Source organism: Dermacentor andersoni, chromosome 2 (assembly GCF_023375885.2).
Source record: "Dermacentor andersoni chromosome 2, qqDerAnde1_hic_scaffold, whole genome shotgun sequence".
Lineage (NCBI taxonomy): Eukaryota > Metazoa > Arthropoda > Arachnida > Ixodida > Ixodidae > Dermacentor > Dermacentor andersoni.
This window is the reverse complement of record NC_092815.1, coordinates 21853987-21877803: the sequence shown is the minus strand read 5'-3', so window position 1 is coordinate 21877803 and position 23817 is coordinate 21853987. Positions and strand designations below refer to the sequence as shown.

General features: G+C 40.0%; 1 protein-coding gene across 1 annotated transcript; it reads right to left on the bottom strand.

The window, feature by feature from the left end:
- Window positions 1-8017: 8017 nt before the first annotated feature.
- Window positions 8018-10167, bottom strand: LOC129387851 (zinc finger protein sdz-12-like). The gene is made up of 2 exons (XM_072286115.1): window positions 10041-10167; window positions 8018-8241 (listed from the first exon to the last, which is right to left on the bottom strand). Exons 1-2 carry the CDS (start codon window positions 10165-10167, stop codon window positions 8018-8020), a joined length of 351 nt encoding a protein of 116 aa, XP_072142216.1.
- Window positions 10168-23817: the final 13650 nt, after the last annotated feature.

Genomic DNA, 23817 nt, shown 5'->3' with positions numbered 1-23817 from the left:
ATATGTGCTACTGAAGGCACCAGAAGGTTATTTTTTCCATTTCCCTGTATTAGGTCGAAGATCCATCCCTAGATAATCAATAAATCAAGCTTCAATCATTAAAAAGTTATAAGCTAAGTGTTTCATTATGCAAAAAATAGGTGAGGCATGCAGACAGTACACAAGAGTAGAGAAGTGGACGACATGAATGCTGACTATCAACTGAAGGGAGCACTAAGGTGAAAAAAGATAGAAGGCACAAAACTCATCTGCACAGGCTCTGGAATGGTATCACCACGTGTCAGTCGGGTGCATGTGCCAGTCTACTTCAGAGAAAACTGTTAAGGCACTTCATCTCTTCCTTATGTAAAGTAATCGAAGGCTGACTCACGCACGCACTTCCACTAATTGATATGCCATGCCTCTACCATAAGATGCATATCTTCATTCTTATGCCTGTACAATATCGCGCATTCATCAAACTCTGGCATGCAGTTACAATCTTGGCACTGTAGGGAAAGATTAGAAGGCGATCCACTGGTTAACGACCATTAGCCCCTGATTAATACACCGCCCGTTTGCCCTACGTAGAACTGGCCACAGCTAAGGAGAATTTTATAAACCACATCCGTACGACAGTCAGTAAAACTGTTGTTCTTATTGTGCTTCACTGGACAAATATCTGTTCTTTTTTTGCCTTTTACCTGCTCCTTTTTCCTCTGCACGGCAGTGCATATCTTACCTAGCTTATTGGGAGCAGTGAAGGCAACATTAACATCATATCTACTTGCAACTTTTTTAAGCCTGTGTGACACTGAATGAATATACGGAATAGCCACTACTCTTTTTTTGCTATTACTGCTTTCTGTAATCACGTCCATCCTCCTCGAAGCCGACTTCTTTAGGCGTTCAGCCACAGCGGCCACTGCTACACTAGGATAACCTGCTTCTAATAGGCGCCGTACCTGCGCATTAAAACTGGCGCTCATTTTGTGCATGCAGGATTTGGTGAGAGCAGACTTGAGGCATGACATGGCAATTCCGTTTTTTACTACATTGGAATGCTTGGACTGAAAGTTTAACAATGGCTTCGAAGATCTTGGGGAGTACTGCCAACAAACGTGATTTTCTTCGAAGACCAAGGAAATGTCTAGAAACTGAATTACGTGTCGCTGAGGAAATTCCTTGGTAAACTTTAATCCTCCTCCATAAAGTTTAAGTTGCTCACTTACTGAGGTAGCAGCAGAATCGAATTCTTCCCTATTGCTGAAGGCAGTAATAGCAAAAGAAGAGTAGTGGCTATTCCTAACATTCATTCAGTGTCGCACAGGCCTAAAAAAGTTGCAAGTAGATATGATGTTAATGTTGCTTTCACTACTCCCAATAAGCTAGGTAAGATATGCACTGCCATCCAGAGGAAAAAGGAGCAGGTGAAAGCCAAAAAAAGAACAGATATTTGTCCAGTGAAGCACAATAAGAACAACAGTTTTACTGACTGTCGTATGGGTGTGGTTTACAAAATTCCCCTTAGCTGTGGCCAGTTCTACGTGGGGCAAACGGGGTGGTGTAATAATCAGAGGCTAATGGAACATAAAAGGTCGTTAACCGGTGGATCGCCTTCTAATCTTTCCCTACATTGCCAAGATTGTAACTGCACACCAGAGTTAGATGAATGCGTGATATTGTACAGGCATAAGAATAAAGATATGCGTCTTATGGTAGAGGCATGGCATATCTATAATAGTGGAAGTGCGTGCGTGAGTCAGCCTTCGATTACTTTACATAAGGAAGAGATTAAGTGCCTTAACAGTTATCTCTCAAGTGGACCGGCACACGTACCCGACTGACACGTGGTGATACAATTCCAGAGCTTGTGCAGGTGAGTTTTGCGTCCTTTCTTTTTTCGCCTCAGTGCTCCCTTCAGTTGATAGTCGGCGTTCATGTTGTCCACTTCTTTACTCTTGTGTCCTGTCTGCACGCCTCACCTCTTTTTTGCATAATGAATCCTTACCAACTAGCTCAGCTGTCTGTCATTCTAAGCGTTTCCTCACTGCCAACACGTATAACAACTCGCTGCATCTAAAGAAGACCCCAGCTATGAGTATTGCAAACTTTATCTAGTTGGTAATTTAAAAAATTTCACTTACTAGGCAAAGCATGAGAAAAAGATAGGGATGGGAGGACAGACACCAGATGAGCACTAACTTCCAATATTAAGTAAAGATAGTTTGATTATAAAAGTTGCAGTTTCGCCCAAAAGGCGGAGTGATTGCGATAGCTAATTAGTAGACAGCTATACTAAGTAAGGGTAGTAGTTTTATTGGTTGTATAGACTTGTAAACATTCGCTTACTAACTAAATTAACAAGCATGGTGTCACACACACACAAGCAAACATGAACACATCTCAGTTGATGACCGCGTACACTCACTGTCAAAACGCTGGAGTGAGTAAGCGTGGCAGCAGCAATGAGCGAACTGACCTTCAAGCTGCCCCTTGCTTCAACGTGAACTAAGCTGTGAGAACACAGTGCACACGAAGCTATCGGCTCTCAGTGCACTCTGCTCCCATTGCAGATCACCTTCAAGATAGGGCCCGTGTGGCCGTGCCATATGCAGCCTGCGGCAAAGTATAACCCCCCTTGGCCCCACCAGGAGCCTTGCATGCAATGGAAGAAGATGGTGCACCACCTCCCTCTTTCCTCCCTTGCGCGTGCAAGGTTGAGCCACCACCGTTGGCTCACCTTTGCACGCTTTCACTCGCACATACAGCAATGGTGTGCAGCGACAATGTTATCGCATTTGGACTTTGCAAGGAACATCACGGCAACAGTGCAAATGCGCCTGGAGTGTCCATATAGTTGCTGTCGCAATAATATACAGAAAATAGAACAACAAACAAGATAGCAGCCACCACAGTGCACATAACTGAGCTACATCTGTAGCATTCAGACCTAGAAGTCAGCGCTCGTATGTGTCTGTCCTCCTTTCCATCTTGCTCTAGCGCTTCAAGCAAATTATGGAATTACGTATTATGGAATGTCAAATAGGCCACACCCAAGCCCCCTTAAAAAGTGCATGCCCGTTTTATTTACTTCAAAACTTAACTTTGTGTGTGTGTAACTCTTAAATGAATATCTTCAAAGGAAACTATGTGTTCATTATTTGCAAGCACAGTTGTGCAAATGAATGAGAACGACATGGCCTCATTTCAAAAGTGACCATTTGACACCCTCCCTACCCCCCCCCCCCCCCCCACCACCCCTCTTTTCACAGTCACTGTTAATACGTTTTTCAAAGATAACTTGCCTGGCATTCATAACATGTCAAATGTCCTGGTTCGCTGCAGTCTCTATAGTGTTACATCAGTGCTATACCACCTCCCATTATAGTGCTCCAATGGTGATTTATTGCTGCTTGTAACAGGTGATTTGCTGATTTGAAACAATTGTTTGCTGTACTTCTAGTATATATGGGTATTATTCATTGTTAAAGATGTAGTCTGAATTTTTTTCTTGTTGTTTCTGTTAAACACTTGAAGGACCTTAAACCTCTACAGTGCCTTTTAGAAGACTGACATAAAACATTTATTTTCAGACCAATATGCGATAACATCGTGGATGACAACTTTTAACTTTACAATTATGGATCAATGACCACTTCATGGATTTCCACAGAACTCACTTGATCAAAGAATTTGTAAATTTATGTAATTCTTACTGCACATGTGCTATTTCAGCTTCGAGTTATGGAGTCTGCAAAAAGCTAAGTGGAAATGACAGGAAACCATGTACATTGCAAAAAAACAAAAAGCAGCAAATGGTCAGTGTGTACCTTCAACAACACATGGAGTCTGTCAGCTAATAGCACAGTAAGGAAAGGGAAGGCATTAATGGCATGTTTGGAGAAAGAAAGCATTTGACTGTATATCAGCTGGCCACTTGACAGGCTACATGTACAGCAGATTCAATGTTTTGGAGCACACAAGCATCTACATATTCCATACTTTGTTCTGTGTTGCCTTATCAATGGCTTGTTCACAGCTCTCAAAAAGGAATAGCAGCCAAGCATCAAATGGCTTGCTCTACATTTCTGTGGTGGCTGTCAGTGACGAATGTGTTGGTGACCTTGTCAAGTGGTGAAAGACAAGGTGGAGTCTTGGACAGAGATTGGCTGTTGAAGATATAATGATGTAGAAAAGATGGACTCCACAAATGAGTGGTATAAATTGGCATTATTAATAGACACAGAAAAGACATGCACAATGGCTTAAAAATCACTTTATTGGGGCAGCACATCAATGCACGCTGTAGTCACTGTGCATTACTAGGATTTTAAATAATAGTGCTTGAAACTTGCAAGTCAGAAAACTGTACAGTCAGTTCAAGCATACACTGGACATAAACGCACAAGTGCAAGTTCATCTGACCTTGTAAAAGTTAGGAAAGGAGATGGGGGGGGGGGGGGGGGGGAGTGGACTATAAAGCAATGGCTTTCACCAAAAAATGAGGTTGTTGTAGAGCCTAAAAATCTATTTTCATGCCAGATGTATACAGTCACAGACTTGAAACAGCACCGGTGAAGTGTCGATGATTCATTGCAGTTGCAAGTTAATAAACCAGCGCTTTCTAGAAAGTAGATGCAAATTCACAGAAAGGAAGTTCAAGATATGAAATCTGCTGTCTTGAATGTAATCGTAAACACTTTCTTGAAATCATAAGAGATAGACAGCCCTCAAGAAACAGAAATTATGCTGAGAGAAATGAAGAGAGGTGCACGCATTATAGCCAGGAACCAGTTGAAAGATGGCTTCCTTGGTGTGTGTATAAACACACTGTCAAGCACCTCACTGTGATACAGTGCAAAAGCAGTGCTACTTTTCTTTGCAACACTGACAAAAATAATGTGCATTATTTCCGGAAAAAGCGTTAAAAGTAACAGCCGATAACTGTATTTCAGAGTGCCACTACACAACTTTTATGCAGCGGAATCGTGCAAAAATACATGAAGTACAAAGCTGTAAGCATTGTCAGTGTAACAAGCTTCTTTTTGTATAAGCAGTTTGGCTCACCCAAATCCTAACATCAGTTTCATCAAATTTAAGAAATTGATGGTGAATTAAGGAATGTTGGTCCAAATTGAAACATACAGTGACTGTCAATGGATTTGAAAATTGAAACACATATTGAACTGAGAATTAAAATAAAGGAGTGCTATAACAAAATTGTAAACTGCTCAGCTGAGTTACTGACAAGGAAATATGACACATAAGAAAAAGCCACTGAAAAACAACCTGTCATACCTTTTCAGTAGGCCATAGCACAGTATTTCACAGTATATATACACAGACTTCTGTTGATGATGATGATTTATTGGCATCCCCTTTGAAACAGGGTGGTGAAAAATAGTCACCTAACCTGCTTGAGTTCCTCAGGTATGCTATACATGCTTTTCATTCTAGCATATTTGTATACATCTCTTTAATGTTTTTCTCTTTTTTAAAACTTGTACCGCTACCTATGCTTCTAACGGATCCGGTCGTATCAATCTCTTCCATGCTTTTTTTCCCACCAATACTCTAAATGTCTTGCTTATCTCGACTGCTAGTCGGTTGATGCTTCCATCTGCTCTACATACAAGCGCTTTTGGAAGGTTTATGTTACCTATGAATCTTTCTTGGTGAATTCCTTCACATTTAATTAGGATTCACTGAGTGGTCTCTGCATTTTTGCTGCAGCATACATATACCTCATCTAGTTGTGAATATTTGCTCTGGTATGTTTTTTCCTTAGGCAACCAACTTGAGCCTCAACTAGCAAGGCACTTCTTTTCGTGTTATCGTACAGATTTTCCCTTCTAATTTCTTTCTTCTCATTCTTGTACTTGTAAATTCTTTGCATACAATTCACTGGTTCTGTCTCTCTCACTTTCTTTCTGACAATTCCTGGTTGTTCACTTACACTTTTCATTAACTTGGTTGCCAATTTTCTTGACCTCTTCCTCCATTCTGTGCCCATGCAGTTCAGGGGCAAATACTTGTGCGCTTTAGCCGCCCACTTATTTTGATCTATGTTCCTAAGTATTTCTTCAAAACTAATTTTGCTCTCTGCTTCTCTGACTTAAAACGAGCCCAACCCATGTCAACGTGCAATGCCTCATTTGTATTTTTGCTATGGGCTCCTTAAGCCAACAGGCCTACCGATCCAGCCCCAACAAGATATACGATTTTAAACCTTAGCGCTGGCACCATTACTCCTTTCCAGATACAACGCACCACCTCATATTTATTGTGACCCCAAACAAAGTGCTCTATATTTCATTATTGCTGCCATTTCGCTTCCCCTTTACTTTCAAATTTTCTTGATGGGTGTTTGAGTAAGTCTTTCCTTTGTATATGTATACACCGAGATATTTATATTGCTTGACTATTATGGGTATGACTTGCTGTTGAACTGACACCATGTAGTTACTCATCTCTTCCTTAAAGATCATAATTCCTGATTTCTCTGTGCTAAGGCCCAGATTTGTCGCTGCGTTACATATTCGCAAATGTCTGTAAATCTCTTGCATTGTCCACTAGCAGCCCTATGTTGTCCGCATACATCAGTCCAGGAACCTTCTGTTGCACCATTTGTCCTGCAGTGGTGTATGATAAACCAAACCCGGATTCACTGCATTCTATGCCCTTAACATAAAGTATGAACAATGAAGACAGTTAGGATGGATAGTTGGGCGTGCTGGTTAAGCATGATCTGAAGTGAAGGCGCTAAAACGACGGTGGACGAAGAAAGAACACACACAGGTGCCCTGTGTGTGTGTTCTTTCTTTGTCAACCGTTGTTTTAGCGCCTTCACTTCAGATCAATGAAGACAGAGTACATCCCTGCTTCAGTCCTTGGTGAATTTCCACCACTTCATTACATTTACGGCCTTCCCATACAATTTGTACTCGCTTGTCTCTAATCTTCCTCAACAGCTCCACAAAAGCATCATCTATGCCTGCATGCTTGAGAATATCCCATAACAATTCCCTGTCTACGCTGTCGCAGGCTCCCCTAATATCTAGAAATGCCATCCATAAAGGTCTATTCTGAGCTACTGAAATCTCTATGCAATGAGTTAATACAAACATATTATCCTCTAAGCGTCTGCCCAGTCTGAACCCATTCTGTAGTTCTCCCAGTACACAATTTTTTTCCTAGCCACTTCAACAGTTCTAATTTTATGGCTTGCATTGCCATTCTATATATCACCAACGTGACTGTAACTGTCCTGTACAAGCTTGTCCTATCCTTATCACCTTTGTCTTTTTGAATGAGGTTCCACCTTGCTTTCATGCCATCCAACCAGAATTTTCTTGGCTTTAATTGCTTGCTCAATGGCATTAGTCAGCAGTGCCTTGCTCTTTGGACAAAGCTTTTTAATTAGCTGTATTGGGATCAGGTCCTGCAGTGGTGTTATTATAGGGACATTTTCTTCTGCTTTTATCCAGTAAAAGTTTTCTATGCTAAATTCTGATCTCTCAGGCTTCTCTGTTGTTGCTGGATCTGTTTGGGTCTGAACCATGCTTCCTTTTGTGCCCAAGTTATCCCTAATAACGTCTCGGATGTACCGCAGTACATTGTCTCCTTCGAAGATGTTACTGTTAATAAATTATATTATGGGGTTTTACATGCAAAAACCACTTTCCGATTATGAGGCACGCCGTAGTGGAGGGACTCCGGGAATTCCGACCACCGGGGGTTCTTTAACGTGCACCTAAATCTAAGTACACGGGTGTTTTCGCATTCTCCCCCTCATCGAAATGCGGCCGCCTTGGCCGGGATTCAATCCTGCGACCTCGTGATCAGCAGCCCAACACCATAGCCACTGAGCAACCACAGCGGGTGAAGATGTTACCGTCTTCACCCCTTATAGCTGTTTGCGAATTTTGAGTTAGATGTTCCTAACCTGCCCCCTTGCGGCACTTTTTGGCCTGCAGATTTTCTGTGCAAGATGCAGTAAACAACCACTGGCACTGCCATTATAGAATGGCCAACACTAAGTTGGCATGCCATGAACATTCATGCGATGCTCACGAACATAGTCCTTTCTTGTAAACTCTTTGGAGCAGACACCACATGGAAATCGCTGGCGGTTATTTGCCAAGTGGCGCTGCATATGCCGTCTCAGGCTGCTGCTGTTGTAGAACGTTCGCTGACACAGCCTGCAGCGTGGAGTCTTCCTTTCAAGGTCAAATGTCGTACCACTTTCATCCAGGTTGTCTGAAAAGAATTTGCAAAGTTGTTGGCACAAAAGATGAGTGACATACCTGTGTATCTGTCTGCCAAGGATCAGCATTTCCTTTCACAGAATTCACCTCCCAAAATAGAAAGACCTAATGCATCTCAAGGAAAGCGAACACAATCTCTCACTTATATATTTTGCTAACACTGCTTTTTAAACTGTCCAACTCTCATACTTGCTTTGTACAATATGTGGCCACCAGTGCCCTAAAGCAGCCAACATATTGATAACCTAACATCCTAGAAATAAGGTACACCAAGTAGTGACAGCATGACTGAGTAAAGCAAAAGGACTCCTGCAGGTCTGTCACACTAGACAGCTGTATATGGATGGTGCACAAGCTTTTAGTAGAACAAACTTATTGCAAACAAAAGCTTTCTAGTGTTCCATTCCTGGCCCAACAGTAACAAATAGTGCCGAGGATTTAGGTAGCACTTCTCAATTTCTAGTATGTGAACATCGTTGAGAGTGCCCAGAGGTCCACTTGGGCCACTTAATGAGGAGCATCACTAACGAGTAGTGTTTAGCAAGAAAGCAAGCTAGACATCTGGTGAGGTATTTGTGAAAGTTTATCCAAGTGCACATTTCCCACAATCCAGTCTAAACAAAAAACAGGAAAGATCACTGATAATAAGTTGGACTTCGCACTTTGGTCAAGTCCGAAATTTGGCTGCAAGTCCTCCTGAGCAGCTAAAACTGAATGAAAGCAGATTCGAAGGTTACATCTTATTATCATAATGTATTACTAGTTATTGCTGTTATAAAACACATGTGGGCTATTCAGCAAGCTTTTCCCTAAAATACAAGAAACAATTAAGGTGCCTGTAAACAAACGAAGGGTATATGCGTTCACCCATGGCACTTCAAGTTTCAGTCCCAGTTGCACCTCATAATACAATGAATACTGGAAGTAACAGAAGCTGGCTAGCTGTGTATTTAAACAAAACGCTGCACATATGGCAAATGAACCATATTGTAACAAAAGGCAACATAACCGTTCCAAACTTACAACAGCAATAAGGTTACGCATTCAGCAGCATCAAAAATAGCTCACAAAAATTCTTACCAAGCTAAAAAAAAACAAGACTAAAGCCAAACAAACGTTGACAAGTTAAATAAGACTGAATGTTGGACAGCATCTTTGAAAAGCACTAGTCTAAAGTCTGCAGCTTGAAAAAATGATCTGTACCTGATCTGTTATGTATGCTGCTTGAATATGACATTACGCCAATGCAGAGCAGCAGATAAAAGGAAGATCAAAGATGTTCATTCACACCACACTTGGTCAGCATTGCACAGAGATTTCACTTTCACGCTCCATACTAACACGGTTCTTCTTTTTTGTCTATCATTAGGCAGGAATCAGAACTACTGGAAGTGCTTTCAATTGTCACGCTTGAGAACTAGCAACAGGTTGTCATTACACTTAACCCAAAAATAAATCTTGTCTCTTCAATGGCATGGAAGTGTCTTCAAATATGTTGCGAAGTCTAATCAAAGACATGAATGAAAGGTGTATTCAAATTATGAGTTTATATCTAGACCCTTGAAATTTTTGTCATTAACATATACCATAACATGAACAGCAGCCCTCAAGTTCACAGAGCCTTCCTTGTTCAAGTTTGCCAGTACTATCCATGACAGCGGTCTATGACCAAATGCAAGGTGTTGCTGCAACCTTGAGTTACATAACTGCTGATTCAAAAGCACGGAAGCAGAGTCCAAGCTAGAGCTACACAGTGCTGTCCTGATAGGAAGATATCACATTACTAAGTACTGAGCAGGCCATGTACATTGAGGCGGTGGATTTTGGCATAGTGCTTTCTTGAGAAACTCTTCTGGCAGATGTCGCAATGATACTTTGGTGCATCATGAGGAAAATGCAGAGTCATGTGCCTCTTCATGGTAGTTGGCCTGGCGAACACCATTAAACAAACAGGACAACGGCGTTGTGCTTCCAACAACTGTTCACCGTCTGCAATGAAATGGGACAGAGAGAAGGCTTGGTGCAGTACATAGTTATGCCGATGATAGCACTCCCTAATATGATGAAATGTTAAATTTTTTAGCCAAGGCGAACAAAGTGGATATCTTCCAGTCCCATGTGCTACAGTGCTCACTTTATGACGATGACATAATCTGAGAACACACGAGAAAAAAAAGAACACTACCAAAAACATGACGCAAAGGCTGCAGCCAACAAGCCACTTTCAAATGTGCAGTACTTGTTAAAAGATAGGTTCAGTGCTTGTAAAATATGCACAGTGTGGAAGCTAAAGATGCAGAGACCACCACAAATCAAATGCTGTCCTGTGATAAAAAGAAGGTTCCCATAATTGGCATGCCTGCATAAATGCCTAGAGCAGTTCATTCAAGTCACCACTTCCAAGTCTCTTTCGCTGCTAGTAAATCACAGAGCAAGAAGTACATGGTCATTTTGATTCACAAACCCTGAATTCTCATGCTGTACCTAGGTCACAAAGTGAGCACAACTGTTTAAGATATTAAAATAATTTAACTGCATATTCAAGCACTATATGTAAGCATAGTAAAACTGCCTAAAGTCAACAGAAAAAAATATATATTTCCTGGCTATGCCTGTAGATCACTATTTTGCTGATGCAGAGAAAGGCTCAATTTTTTTAAACTATTAATACTGCTTTGATATGAGGAATCACATAAGCATTCCATAATAGTCTCCCGATTATGGAACTGTGCATAATTTTATTATAAAATATACAATATAAAAAACCTACGAATAGCACAAAACAGTCTTTTGTGACAGCAAATGGCCAATGCACATAGATGTCATTAGGTGAAGTGCACCTATTACTCTAGTAATATACTGATGAAGGCTACTTTGTTCACCGTTAGAACTATGCTCAAAGCGCATGACTGAAGCAACGACAAACAGAGAAACAAATACCACAGAACAAGTGCTGACTGCCAAATGAATTTTTACTTGAAGAATGCCGGCCTTTATATATCAATCCCAGAATAGGCGTGCATACAGAGATACATTTGCATGATACAATTATAGTCCATTAGGCAAAAGGCTATTTCTTTTTCTGATAAGGCAACAGAGGACACACTTACACAGCTATCTCCAACCTTTCTAATATAAAATGCCTCTATTATTTCTCTTTCCTTCTTAGTGTTTCCTTTCCCTAGGAACTTCATCTTCTCAAACATGATTTGGAATGGTGTTCTTCAAATAAAAATTCAGTTGGCAGTCAGTGTTTGTTGTGCGATATTTGTTTCCCTGTATGACCTTGTTTCGGTCATGCTGTTTGAGCATAGTTCTACTGGTCTGCTCTAGGTAGGACAGCAAAGTACGCAATTCTGAACAGGTGCATTGCGTATGACAGCACATTGAGAATCCTAAGCGACACATGGCATATCATACCATGTGAATGGGTCAGGTTCTACTGCTAGTATCACCAGACTGCTTCTGCAGTCCTTTACTAAAGAAGTAAATTAGCACAGCTGAACCATGATTATGTTTTGATGCACTGCAACCACAGCGCACTGTTTCTTTGTCAATTATGCTTTTGTCCTCACATTCAAGATCCAGTGTAAATCATTGCTCTTTTCTTTTTGTCCATCATGCTTTTGTTTACACTTTGCTGCTGCCCAACATATCATGTTACAGTTTTTTTCCTAGTATTCAGCACCATAAAACATTTTTCTTCCTTTACTTTGTTCCTACAAGCTTTCTGAAATGAATCGATAATAATATATTTTGCTTACTGAAACTGTCTAGAAAACACTGTCAGAAAATGTTATCCACACAAAATCCATTGTCTTTAAAAAATTTATTTACATTGATTTGTGAGTTGAAGAAGGAACAACTCTCTAGTGACATGCAATACTTTCTGCCAGTGCCGAATAATATCCAAATCAGCAGCACATTCACTTAACCAATGTCCTTTGTGTGTGCCTCTGGGTCAAGATTACACAATGTCAATCTCCACATTATAAACATATTGAGAGCCGGTAGTGTGGAAGCACACACAATGAACCAGGTCATCGACACAAATGGCAAAGGCCAGAGGTCACTTCAACAAGGTCAATTTTGCAACACACATTTTATAACATAGTCCAATCTTCACTTTAAAAGGCTTTAAAGTGGCACAGAACATAATTATTCCAAGCCTTTTAGGATATAAAATCTCTCAGTATGCTCAAGCACATGCACTTCCGTTGACAGGTTTTTTCACCCTCTTGTTCTGCACTTACTCCCACCCACGTGTGGGCCTAGCAGAATAAACCTTGAGTAGAAAGAGAGCAATGGTGTCATCCCTGCTTTTTTCCTTGTCTCTTTCTTTTTTTGCTGTAAATCAGGATTCTTACAGCCACTGGCACAAGCTATGATGTTATGAGCCTATGACACAGGAGAAGACTGGGTGGACAGGACTGAAAACAAAAGGTTGTTCTGAAAGCACAAGCAGAAATTTAAATCTATCCAGCCAGTTCGGAATTCTTTCAGGTCCAGAACAATATGTTTTCTGACATACGACTTGCTTTAAATTCAGGATTAGCATCACAGTATTCTTGTCAGTTACACAGCAAAACACGACGCACAAACAGTAAGGGCACATCATGGCAATTAACTTGTTACTTAAACAACAAAGTCATTTTTTCCCCTCAGTTCTACCATGGTATTAGAAATGCTAAAGACCTGAAAAGTCCATCACAATGACAATGTTCTTATTTCAAAATTAGAAAAGGAAAAATGTGTCTTAAGAGAGTTATTTTTATCTCATCCTACTTGTGTTGTCTACTTAATGGATCCTGTTTATTTGTCTAAACAGATAAGTTTTGCGAAAGCCATTTCAAAAATGCTTAGTTTCAGCATTATCAGAACACCATGAGCACAGCACCCAAAGAGAGTCACTACCTACCCAAGTCGATAAAAACCAATGATGAATGCTCTGTCTTGATAAATTCTATAGAGGGGCCCTAAAACACCTTTTCCTGACACCTTACAAACACATGCAGACAAGTGTGATGTCTTTCAAGAAATATACACCTGAACAAATTTTTGAAAACCTAATATAAATGGTAAAACTAGGAGTGCAATGTTTGCTTGGTGGTGGTGCCAGTGGACGATGCCCTGCCTAGTGCATTTTTTTCTTCTCTTTCTTTACTTTCTGTAGCATGTTCTGTTGCCAACATCAGTGTGTAAAAAATATATGCCTTTAACAAAAATATTGAATGTAATGGAAGCTTCTTTATGTCAGATGCAACTTCAATATAGTGAGGTTTGACTGTAATAAAATAAAATGGACAAGCCACATTTTTATTGAGACTGTATGCTGAGCAGAGGTGCTGTTTTTCATTTGGGTGCTGATATGAGACGGTAATAAAAAGGTTGGTGTACTGTACTATACTTAAAGAAAGAAAGAAAGAAAGAAAGAAAGAAAGAAAGAAAGAAAGAAAGAACAATCAAAAAGCAAAGCAGAACCTGAATAAACTGCATACACCTGCAAAGAAATTTATATATGTTGTAATGGAACTGTCATGGAACGCTCCCTGCTGGCTTGCTAACAGCACTGCCCACATGCACATACTTCATCTCAGCATTGAGTCATCAAAAAGAGAAAAAAAAAAGGGGGGGGGGGGGGGTGTGCTAACAAGGCTGCACTTAATTGTCACTGGTGGAATGTGTAAGCGCGACTGAACGAGGACGTCGAAAGAAACACATACACAGAGACAGAGCTGTGTCTGTGTATCTGCTTTTTATGTGTCATCGGTCAGTCTCGTTGCTTACGCATTCTATCATGGATTCAAACCAACTAGCCTGCCAACGTTCCTTAACTACACTGGCGCATGACAGTCTGAACAAAGCACTTATCTTGTCATGTTAATGGTTATAACAAATATACAAGAACATTAGTGATAGGTAAAATGTTTGGGGGGGGGGGGGAGAGAGAGAGAGAGAATTACATCCTAAATAAATGGCATTCTATAAATTTGTACTTGGAGTTCCTTTATGGTGAGTAACACTAAACCATGTGTACCAGCTAGCCCAAGTCAAAACTTTACCATAGTACAGCTTCTTTTCTCGTTATTCTTTTTTTTCCACTAGAGTGGTACCAGATCAGCAAGAAGCAGTTCAGACTTTAAGATGTGTTTCAGTATGGTTTTCAGGCCAGTATAATGTAAGGATTCCTCTTGCTCAAGTATATTTCGTTATTATTTACCATTCATGGCAGGCTGATAAGTGCCATTTAGACAACCGACTGTGAAAACAAATAGCACTGGTATAGAATCGTCACATTAGCCCTGTTCTCGAGGGTGCGATGTGTTTCTGTCTTAAATCCTAACCACAAACCCACCATTCTAGAAGACAGGAATGACCATGAAGTTGGCACAATAAAGAACTATGGAAGAACTGCTCTCCTCAATATGCCACTGTCATCATTCACCCCACGGTGTGTTGCACACACTAGAAATGGTTGCTGCAACAGGCTTTTAGTTTGCCTCATCTTGACTCAACCTTCATCCCACAAAGCCAGGTATATCATTTTTTGTAGTTTGACAATTACAAATGCTGATCTAAGCATAGGAAACTTCAAACAAAACCCTCAGTAGCCTTTTTGATATGTTAGAGCGGAGTTTGAGTTGTGAATACTCTAGCAAACCAATTACTAATTAATATACTAATTATATTTTAGGTCAAATAACATTTAATTGTTTCTGGTATGAATGTCTCTACATGGTCAGAAATAAATGCCATCAAGTTGTTTTCATTTTCTTCAATGTGGAACGGTGTTTGGGTTCAGTGGGGTCAAGATTAAGTGAAAAAATGTAGCTGATTTTGAGACTGCAACTGGACTTCAACTGTTCCTAGGCTTAGTAGGAATATGGCACGATCAAAAGAAGTGCGGAGTAATATGTGAAATTCCATGATTAAAACCCACCATAAGAGAATCAGCTTATTGTGATAAGTTGCCTATCATTAATTACAGTACTTGCTTGCATTTAACGAATTGCTGTCAGTGGCAATGCAATCTTTCTTTTTACAAGTGCAGATGGGTACTACAAGAAGACACCAAACAGGAGAAAGTAGAGGATGAGACATAAATCAATGCAATGCAGTGCCCATTTGCATTACGTTTTCAATGCCAACAGCTGTGGCTTGCACAATGTAAAAACGAACTACCAAGATGGAGCATAAATGTGCTAAGTCAATCAGTAGAGGCACAGAGCAGCAGTTGCATTGAAGTGCTGCATTATGTTACAAAATCCTCTCATCAGTTTCACTCGTAAGTAATAAAAAAAATGATGCAGGCACCATTGAAGCTGATTATCAAAGTAAGCTAACATATTTTTGACCCTGCTAAATTATCCATGCAAGGTTGTGGATCACTGAAATGCATCAGACAAGCCAGCAAGGCTATGAAGATGGCATGCTAAGGAACTAATGGTGGCTTAATGATTAATGCATGATGTAGTGGTGTGTAATGCTTTTGGACGAGTAAAAGCAAATATTTCTAGTGTTCTAGTGGATCAATCAGATTTCTTATTTTTATCGAGAAACTTTTCTTTGAATGTGCTTTATATGTTACAACATGCACAAACTTCTATTGCACTGCTTGTGTTTGTTTCTTTCACTACTGTGGAAACCACACACTGCCTCTCTCTGTAACCAATGTAAGGCAAACATTCATAACATTGCAGACAGGACGCAAGAAGGAGCACTACCATTAATGTTAGCTAGCAATAAACCATCCGATAGGCATGCACCAATAGGAGAGGCCCCCATAAGCAAACAATGCCTACCCACAGCCCATCGTTCAGCTACGCCACCAGCCCACCACATACAAATGGCAATTACCATGCACTCACACATTTAGCCAGATACAGAGAAAGATGGCTGGCTTCTAAAGAAAGCTGTCCACTTTAAAATTTCCTCCTGCGGTACAGCACAGTGGCACAAAGCAATTAAGTTAGTACACCCTTTTCAAGTAAGACAGCTAGGCAGTGCCTTATTTTATAGAACCTTCAGAAGCCAGAATATATGAAACCGGAAAAAATGCCATATAAACTTTGGCTTTATTACAAGGACAAATTTGTTTTGATCACTGCCTGGCAATTACAATTACACCTTGAAGTTTCCTTACCACTTGCCTACTCCATAAATCCACATTATTTTGAGGAACTGGGTGCTCTCCTGTGAAAGCAGCTGATCAATTAAATTTAAAATCTGTCATTGCTAGGCTGAGTTCCTTGCTATTTGTATCAGGCACAGCTGGCAGTTTTTGGTTATTACAACATGAACTCTTTATAAAAACAAATGAAATGCTAGAACTCACAGTGCTGAACTCACTCACTTGCAAGATTATGAATGGAATGAGACAGGAAACTTACAACACAAGTATTTACTATTTTATAATGGCATTCTACATAAATGTGTTTTTAAACATAACACTCCTGTGTGATGCAAAACTAGGTATATGTAAAAAAAAATGCCAGTATTCTTGAATATGTAAATTTTACAACTAAGTGCATCCTAGCAATAATAATTTGCCAAATCTGCAACTGATGAAACTTATGATTGTGCATGCACATGCATGCACAAATATGATGAAAACAATAGGTGCACGCAGGACTGCCAAGCACTAAAAGACTTAAAGTTTGCAGTATTCATAACTACAAAAGTGATGGCTAAACAGTGAATTAAACTTTGCTTTCTTTTTTTCTGAATAAGAACAACAGTACAATACATGTGCCAGTTCAATTGACATTAAAGGTTACTATGAGGCTTCAAAGAAGAAAAACACACACAAATGGAGGAATTGCTCACAAACTCACAGCACCCCAATATATAGCACTGTTTTTAGCACCTTCACAACACCAAGCAGCAAAATGGACACTGTTTCGCACCAGAATCAGGTTACTGTGGATTATGTAGCACTTTTTAACATCTGTCACAGACAGGATAACTGTTTGCTAGTGTCAACAACTGTGCCCCTTAATCCAAGCACATAACTACGGTTCTTGAAAAATTGGGGAGCTCATCACAAGATGAAATAAGAACACACGAGGTCACATGACGTCACCAACGTGTCAACACTCCATGAGCCTGCTTCATGTGGCCCTTGAGGGTGTCCTTGCGGCCATACTTGCGTTGGCACAGAGTGCATGGAAAGTACTCCTGCACTGGGTCATGCAGCTTGACATGTCGCTTGAGATTGCTGTAGTTCTGGAAGGCCTTGTTGCACAGCTTGCACGTGTAGACACTCTTTCCCTGGCTGCTCATCACAGAGTCGTAAGCAGCATCGAGAGCAACCACTTCCAACATCCCGGATTCTGACAAAGAAACAAATAATGCAGCCAGGTCTGAGTAAGCACGACCAAAGTGCAATCACAAAGAACTTTTGTACAGCAGAATCTACCAAAACCTTTCTTGTAGAAATATAGAAACCTTCATGACTGATTAAAGAGAATGCCAACTGTGATTTGCACATAAAGTTGTGGTTAAGATTGGCATGACCAGCAAGGGTCAGGGCTGATCTGCAGCGAACCTATGAACATAAGACAAATTTTGTAAAGCTACAATTGCAAAACACACCAATTTATTCCACTGACTCTTAAAGGGGCCTTGAAATACTTTTATATTTAACCATAGAATGAAATCACTATTAGATTACGTCGCCTCACAAATCTCCTAGCGAAAAAATTTTTAGAATTCTTCAAGCACAAGCGAAGTTATACTTAGTTACCGGATCAATCAGCAGCTTTTTGTCTCCTCTAATTTTCACTAGCGCACTGGAAGCTGCATAGGGAAGACGGCAGGGGGCACAAGGGAATGATGCCCCGCTGACACTGGCGAAAGGTTGAACGTGAAATGGCTCATGGCGGCAGCCCATGGTGTCCATGGTATATAGACTACACTTTTTATATCAGAGGCCACACACAGCAGATGTAGTAATGCTCAACTGTTGTGTTGGGACCAGACTTGCAAAGATTAAATGCTTTTCTGTCTTTCTGAGATGGCAGGCATATACATTTTTCATTGATTGTATCCAATGTGCAATAATTGTGTTACTGAGAACGTTCTTGCGATCACGAAATCAGCCAATAGCTGTTGCGGGTCAGCTACTTGTCATGACACTGCATCATGACATTACAAAAGCAAGAGCAAGCAATTTTTTTCTGCTTTTGGCATGAGAGTGTATATTCCCGGCTGTATGCAGTGCAATAATAATTGCCTCACATGTTCACTAGAGCCTCGTTAACAGATTGGCAACATTTTCTTACTGTATTCAAAAAAAGTTTCAGGGCCTCTTCAAGAACACTGATGCTGAAAATTGCACCCACATTTTTAAATGCTGAGACAGGAAGCACCAAGCTTTATTAGTTGCCAGAAGCCTTAGCTACTAACAACCTTCAAATTATTGTGAAAGTGATTACTGCCTTCCCATACATTGTTTTGTTTTAAGTGTTCTTCATGGACATGTCATAAGGACATGCCAGTAAGGTATTAAAAGATGATTATTAAATGTTTTCATACCACTACACTAACAGCTGTAGAACACATCACTGATTTCATACACAAAATTTCAAGTCTGTAAGTCCAATCAAGTAAACCATAGCTAAAGGCTCCACAAGGCTGTGCCATGAGCATCAAGTCAAAGCTAGCACAGTGAAGCCCTTTCAAGTTTACAGTAATGTGTAAGCATTTATTCGTATCACACAATGTGGTTGTATACATACAGCACAACAGTTGAAATCTTGCTGAAGAAGTTGCACACTTGGCACTCACTACACACAAGCTTAGGCAAAGAAATCACCAAGAATCCTCGACACTAAGAACATAGTGAAGTAACTGACAGTGAAGTGCTCCTTACTAGACAATAATAAGATGATGCACAGAAAAGGCATGACATATCAATATGAGTGCACTATGTTTAAAAAAGACGAGAATGAGAAAACAAACAACAGGTAAAGTGACAATTCGACAAAAAATTGACAAAAAACAGCTTCCTTTCTTTTTTTTATAAAATGGTGAAGAATGTGATGTCGCAAACATGCAGTGACACTGTTATCATATTCCATGCAGGTAATACAATTTTTACAAATTCTATAGGTATGAATTTTCTCTGAGGGCAAGATTAACATATGTGGCCAAGCTTTCAATAGTTAGCTAATTTTTTCAATAGTTAGCAATAATTTTTGTTTGAAGAGGAATACAGACGAAGACCAAGAAAAGCAAGTTTAGTCATTTGTTTCTTGCCTGGATGCCTGATTTGTTTATAAAATGCAGCTTACCTATAGTTGCAGCCACAATTAGAACATAATAATTATATGAAAATAATCGGGCATAGTGTGAGACCGCTGAGCAGTCTATCATGTGCCAACAAAAACAATCTAGCAGAAAAATTACTTTGTCACACACTAAGAGCAAGGGCATGCTGACACAAGACTGATCTATTAATTTGTTAGCATATGTTAGCCTTCCCTCACTATTACTGCGTAATAGAGAAATCTCTTTTTTATGTCATTTCCATTTCTGCTTCATGCCTCAAGCAGCTACTTAATGCTACATATTATTCACACTTTTCTTGTTTTTACTGTAACTATAGAAAGTAATTTAAGGCTGCATGTTGTAAAGATCCATTATAGTTTTAATGATGGCAATAATAGAGGCACAACAGCACTGAGGCCAATGACAAGAGCAATAACGAATTGTCACAAAATACAATCCGTTTTCCACAATAAGCTTCGGTGATAGTTGACGCATGCCTCAGCATGTTTTCTTCATTTTTCCTGATCTTCTTGCACTGCAGCTCAATCACATCAATTTACAGAATCAATGAGCCAGAGCTATTCTAGCACCACAAACTTTAAAAAATAAAGACATTGCTTTGATTACTACAATACATTGAATCTTCAAGTCTTCAGTTTATGTAATCATAAAAAAAAAGAAACGGTTGGTTGGGCATTTGTGTTACAATAGCTTACACCTCATATTTTAAGTTTCAGAGAAGCAAAAGAGACACTACCAGTGCACATTGATGCGTAATATAACGTAAATTATGGAAATAAAAGATAAATATCTACATGCAGTTAGCTCCTTTAACAAAATATTAGCTTTGGACACTGCCATACCTGTGCAAAACACTGCAGTTTAGCCCTATTTGGTTTATATAGCACACAATAGTTGCCCTCTCTTAAAAATTGAGAATCTTTCACACGAACTAGTACAGTTGAACTTTGATACAAAGGACATAGATATAACGAAGCAATAAAATTTTTTAATGCAATCAGCATTCTTTGGGCACTTCACCCAGTTTTCAGTTTGTCTTGTCAGTTGGTTTGTCTGCATCGAACCCACAGAGCAAGAAACATTTAGGAGTGGAAACTCCACTGTTTACGGCGACCAGAAAAGGTCACAAGCCCGCGGAGCCATTATCATGCTGGCGGCGCCTGGCGGCCTGGAAAGAAATTACCGCCGTTGAGAGCGCGCCGGAGCCGCCTGCCTGGGCACTGCATTTTTTTTTTTCGCTGCGGCTTCTACGACGCGCCGCATGGCGCCGCCACTGTATACGGCCCCGTCGGCGCATACAACAATTGTGACCTTATCTGGTCGCCCGCGCTCGCTCGCGCTGACGGGAGTTTCACCTCCTAAATGTCTTACTCCATGATCGAACCTATTTCACTGCTACTTGTCTCACTGGTTAGTCCATGGTCTAACTCTAATGAGTACAGATGGCCTGCTGTGCTGAGGGGAACCAGGTTTGAAACCAACTGCTGGACCAAGATGAGTCGCTGGGTATGTGTGGCTCTTCAATGAACCTCTATGACGCCAACTTGGGTCACTGGCTCTGTGCCACTTTTCAATTAAAAAAATGATATCCTTTAAAATTTATTCTGTGCTGGGCAGAATCGAACCTGGTTCACAGATATCAGCTGAATAAATATTCAAACACATGCCATACGCAGACTTTGTGGTAGCAATGCTAGATAGCACAGCATATCCAGAGAGAAGCATGGTAGAGGAGCCTGGCTGGAGTACCTCCCTCAAACATGATGCATTTCAGAGGTGGCAATAAGGTGTGTAGCTGCATTGCTTAGCTGCTAATCGCACTAACGCTGACAGTCATTCTGAGATGGTTTCAGGTGGAATTTTTTCTCAACTACATTAGCACGTAACCACTATGTGCTTATAACAAGCATTGGATATAATGAAGATATTCTTGTGTCCGATGCAACTCGATTATGATGAGGTCCAAATGTATAGACAGAACATTGGCTTTGAGCTGCATGTTGTTCACAAACCACAACAGACATTTACAAAACGTGCCAGCACAAACATTTCCTTCTTAGAGGAGAAGATGAACAAATTTGACCAGCAAACAAATGTGAAATGGTTACAATAGCCATGATTGCAGAGCACACAGCTAAGTAATCAAGATTGCAAGATGAGATAGTTAGATCTGATTTATAATAGCAGAGATAGGACAGCGCAAAGCATATGGAACGCAGTTACAGAAGGAAAAATGCAAGTGCTTCTGTGTTCTGCCATTCTGCCACCATGAACACAGCCAGAGACATGCATACCACGTATAGATCAGACATGCACACATTTAAAAAGCCAGTAAGTTTTAGTGAAGTACCTATATTCTAAATCTAGCTCATTACTCTACATAGCTGGAAAAAGAAAGGAAGAGAAAAAAAAACCCTCATATTATGTTAAATGTACTGATATGGTGAGCAGTCACTAATTTCCTAGAAAGCTTTGCCATTGGCAAGAGAAAGAAACACTGAGCATGTTTGTGCAAACAGTGAGAAGTGGACAGTTTACATACAAAGTAACAACTACCTCTTCTGCTAGGTGGGAAAAGTCTTGTGTAAAAAACATCCACATCACAATCGCCATTGAGTAGTTCAGAAAATAGATTATTACAAACTGGAGCTGCATACACAGCAGCTCTGGCACAAAGAGTGGTGCATTTTGCATTTTTGCCGTTGCATCATTCAAAGCATGCAGTTGAGTGGACACAATGCTTCCATCCAAGGTCTGTAGCCTGTGAACCTGACAAGGCAGAAAAATTATGATCAGACAACAAAGAAAGCAAATGTGTTCTTGTGAAAGATAAGCAACCCGAGTGTGCAGAGCTATACTGCTAAAATTTCTCATAAGCATGGTTAGCTTCCAGTCAACAGTATATTTCTAGTAGCTATGAAGTACAAAGTGTGTTTTGCAGCTTTACATAAAACAAACGCTAAAAGTACAGGCAGTGTGGTATTCTGTATCTCTTGGCATAATCTTATGTTTTATAACTGAAAGCAGCACTGTAGAGGATATTAGATTAAGCTGTTGAAGTAAATTACACTTCTGCAACAGTAAAACGGCCACTCTTCCTCTCAGGGGAAAGGGGGGGGGGCTTGGTGAGCCAGAAAAGACCTAACACAAAGGCCAGTTGTGGGCACTGCCATAAATTTTCACCAACTCATCATTTTGTTATTGATTTTGACAGTGCCTAGTCAGGTCTAGTTAAGTGTTTATCAGTAAAGAAGGAACACATCGCATTATACAGAAACCTGTATTCAATCTCACAGCTCCCACTTTTCCTGTACCAAAACAGCTTGTTTGCAAGAATATATTTTGACATCTCATCAAGGTGCCAGCATACATTTGTTTTTTGGTTGTGCCACCAGATGAATGAAAATATAGGTTAAAAAACATAATTCTTCAATCTAATTTAATTCAATCTTGCTAACTAGTATCCCTTTTGCAGACTTCCAACACTCACTTTTGTTTTCCGCAAGGTCAGGCATGCAATTATGTGCAATGCTGTGTGTGCTGAAATAGTTGAATCTTGATATTAAAAAGTAAATCTAAAATGTTTCTCACCAATATTAGTAGGCAATGAATAAATGCGTATAATGAATACTGAATATCACGAAGGTATGTTTGTGTCAGATGTGAATTCGTTATAACGAGGCTTGGCTGTAAAAGTTAATATGACAGCTACTGCAAAGCTCCAAATTCGTTGGCCATGTGTTATTTGAATATGTATTCTACTGCTACAACGAAACTGAAAGTGCTGGTCCTCACAATCTCAGTTGTAGCAAAATATATTTTCGTGTGTATTTTCATGTTTGCATCGCTGAAAATACATCTCATGTGAAGACCAAAAGTCCAAACAATTGCAAAACCTATACTGCATTTTCCCACAAACTTGAGCCATCTGATATAGAAAAATGTGTATTGGAAGCGTGTGCTTTCAATGAACAAATTGAGCTCACTTATTTTAAAATGGTCCAATAGGATAAGGAGGCAATTGACAAATTCAGGCACCAACTAGCCCACACTTTATCAAACAGAACTCATCTTGAGCTTGCTAAGCATTGTTTTTAGAATGTTTTCAGCAGTGTTTTTTTAATTTCAAGTCGGAGAATAATATATGGATACACATTTCTATGCTAAGGCACAACTTTTGCAATTGCACATCTATACGCTTTAGCTTTGTTTATGCTTATTTCATGCAGGCCCAGCTATGTTTGTCTATAGTAATTTTACAGGTCCTTTTATAACA

Excerpts from the sequence above, each read along its gene's own strand:
- LOC129387851 (XM_072286115.1), bottom strand. The coding sequence starts at position 10,167 with ATGAAGAGGCACATGACTCTGCATTTTCCTCATGATGCACCAAAGTAT. Across the intron at positions 8,242-10,040 it reads CAATGTACATGGCCTGCTCA|ACAACCTGGATGAAAGTGGT; the intron begins GTACTTAGTAAT and ends AATTCTTTTCAG.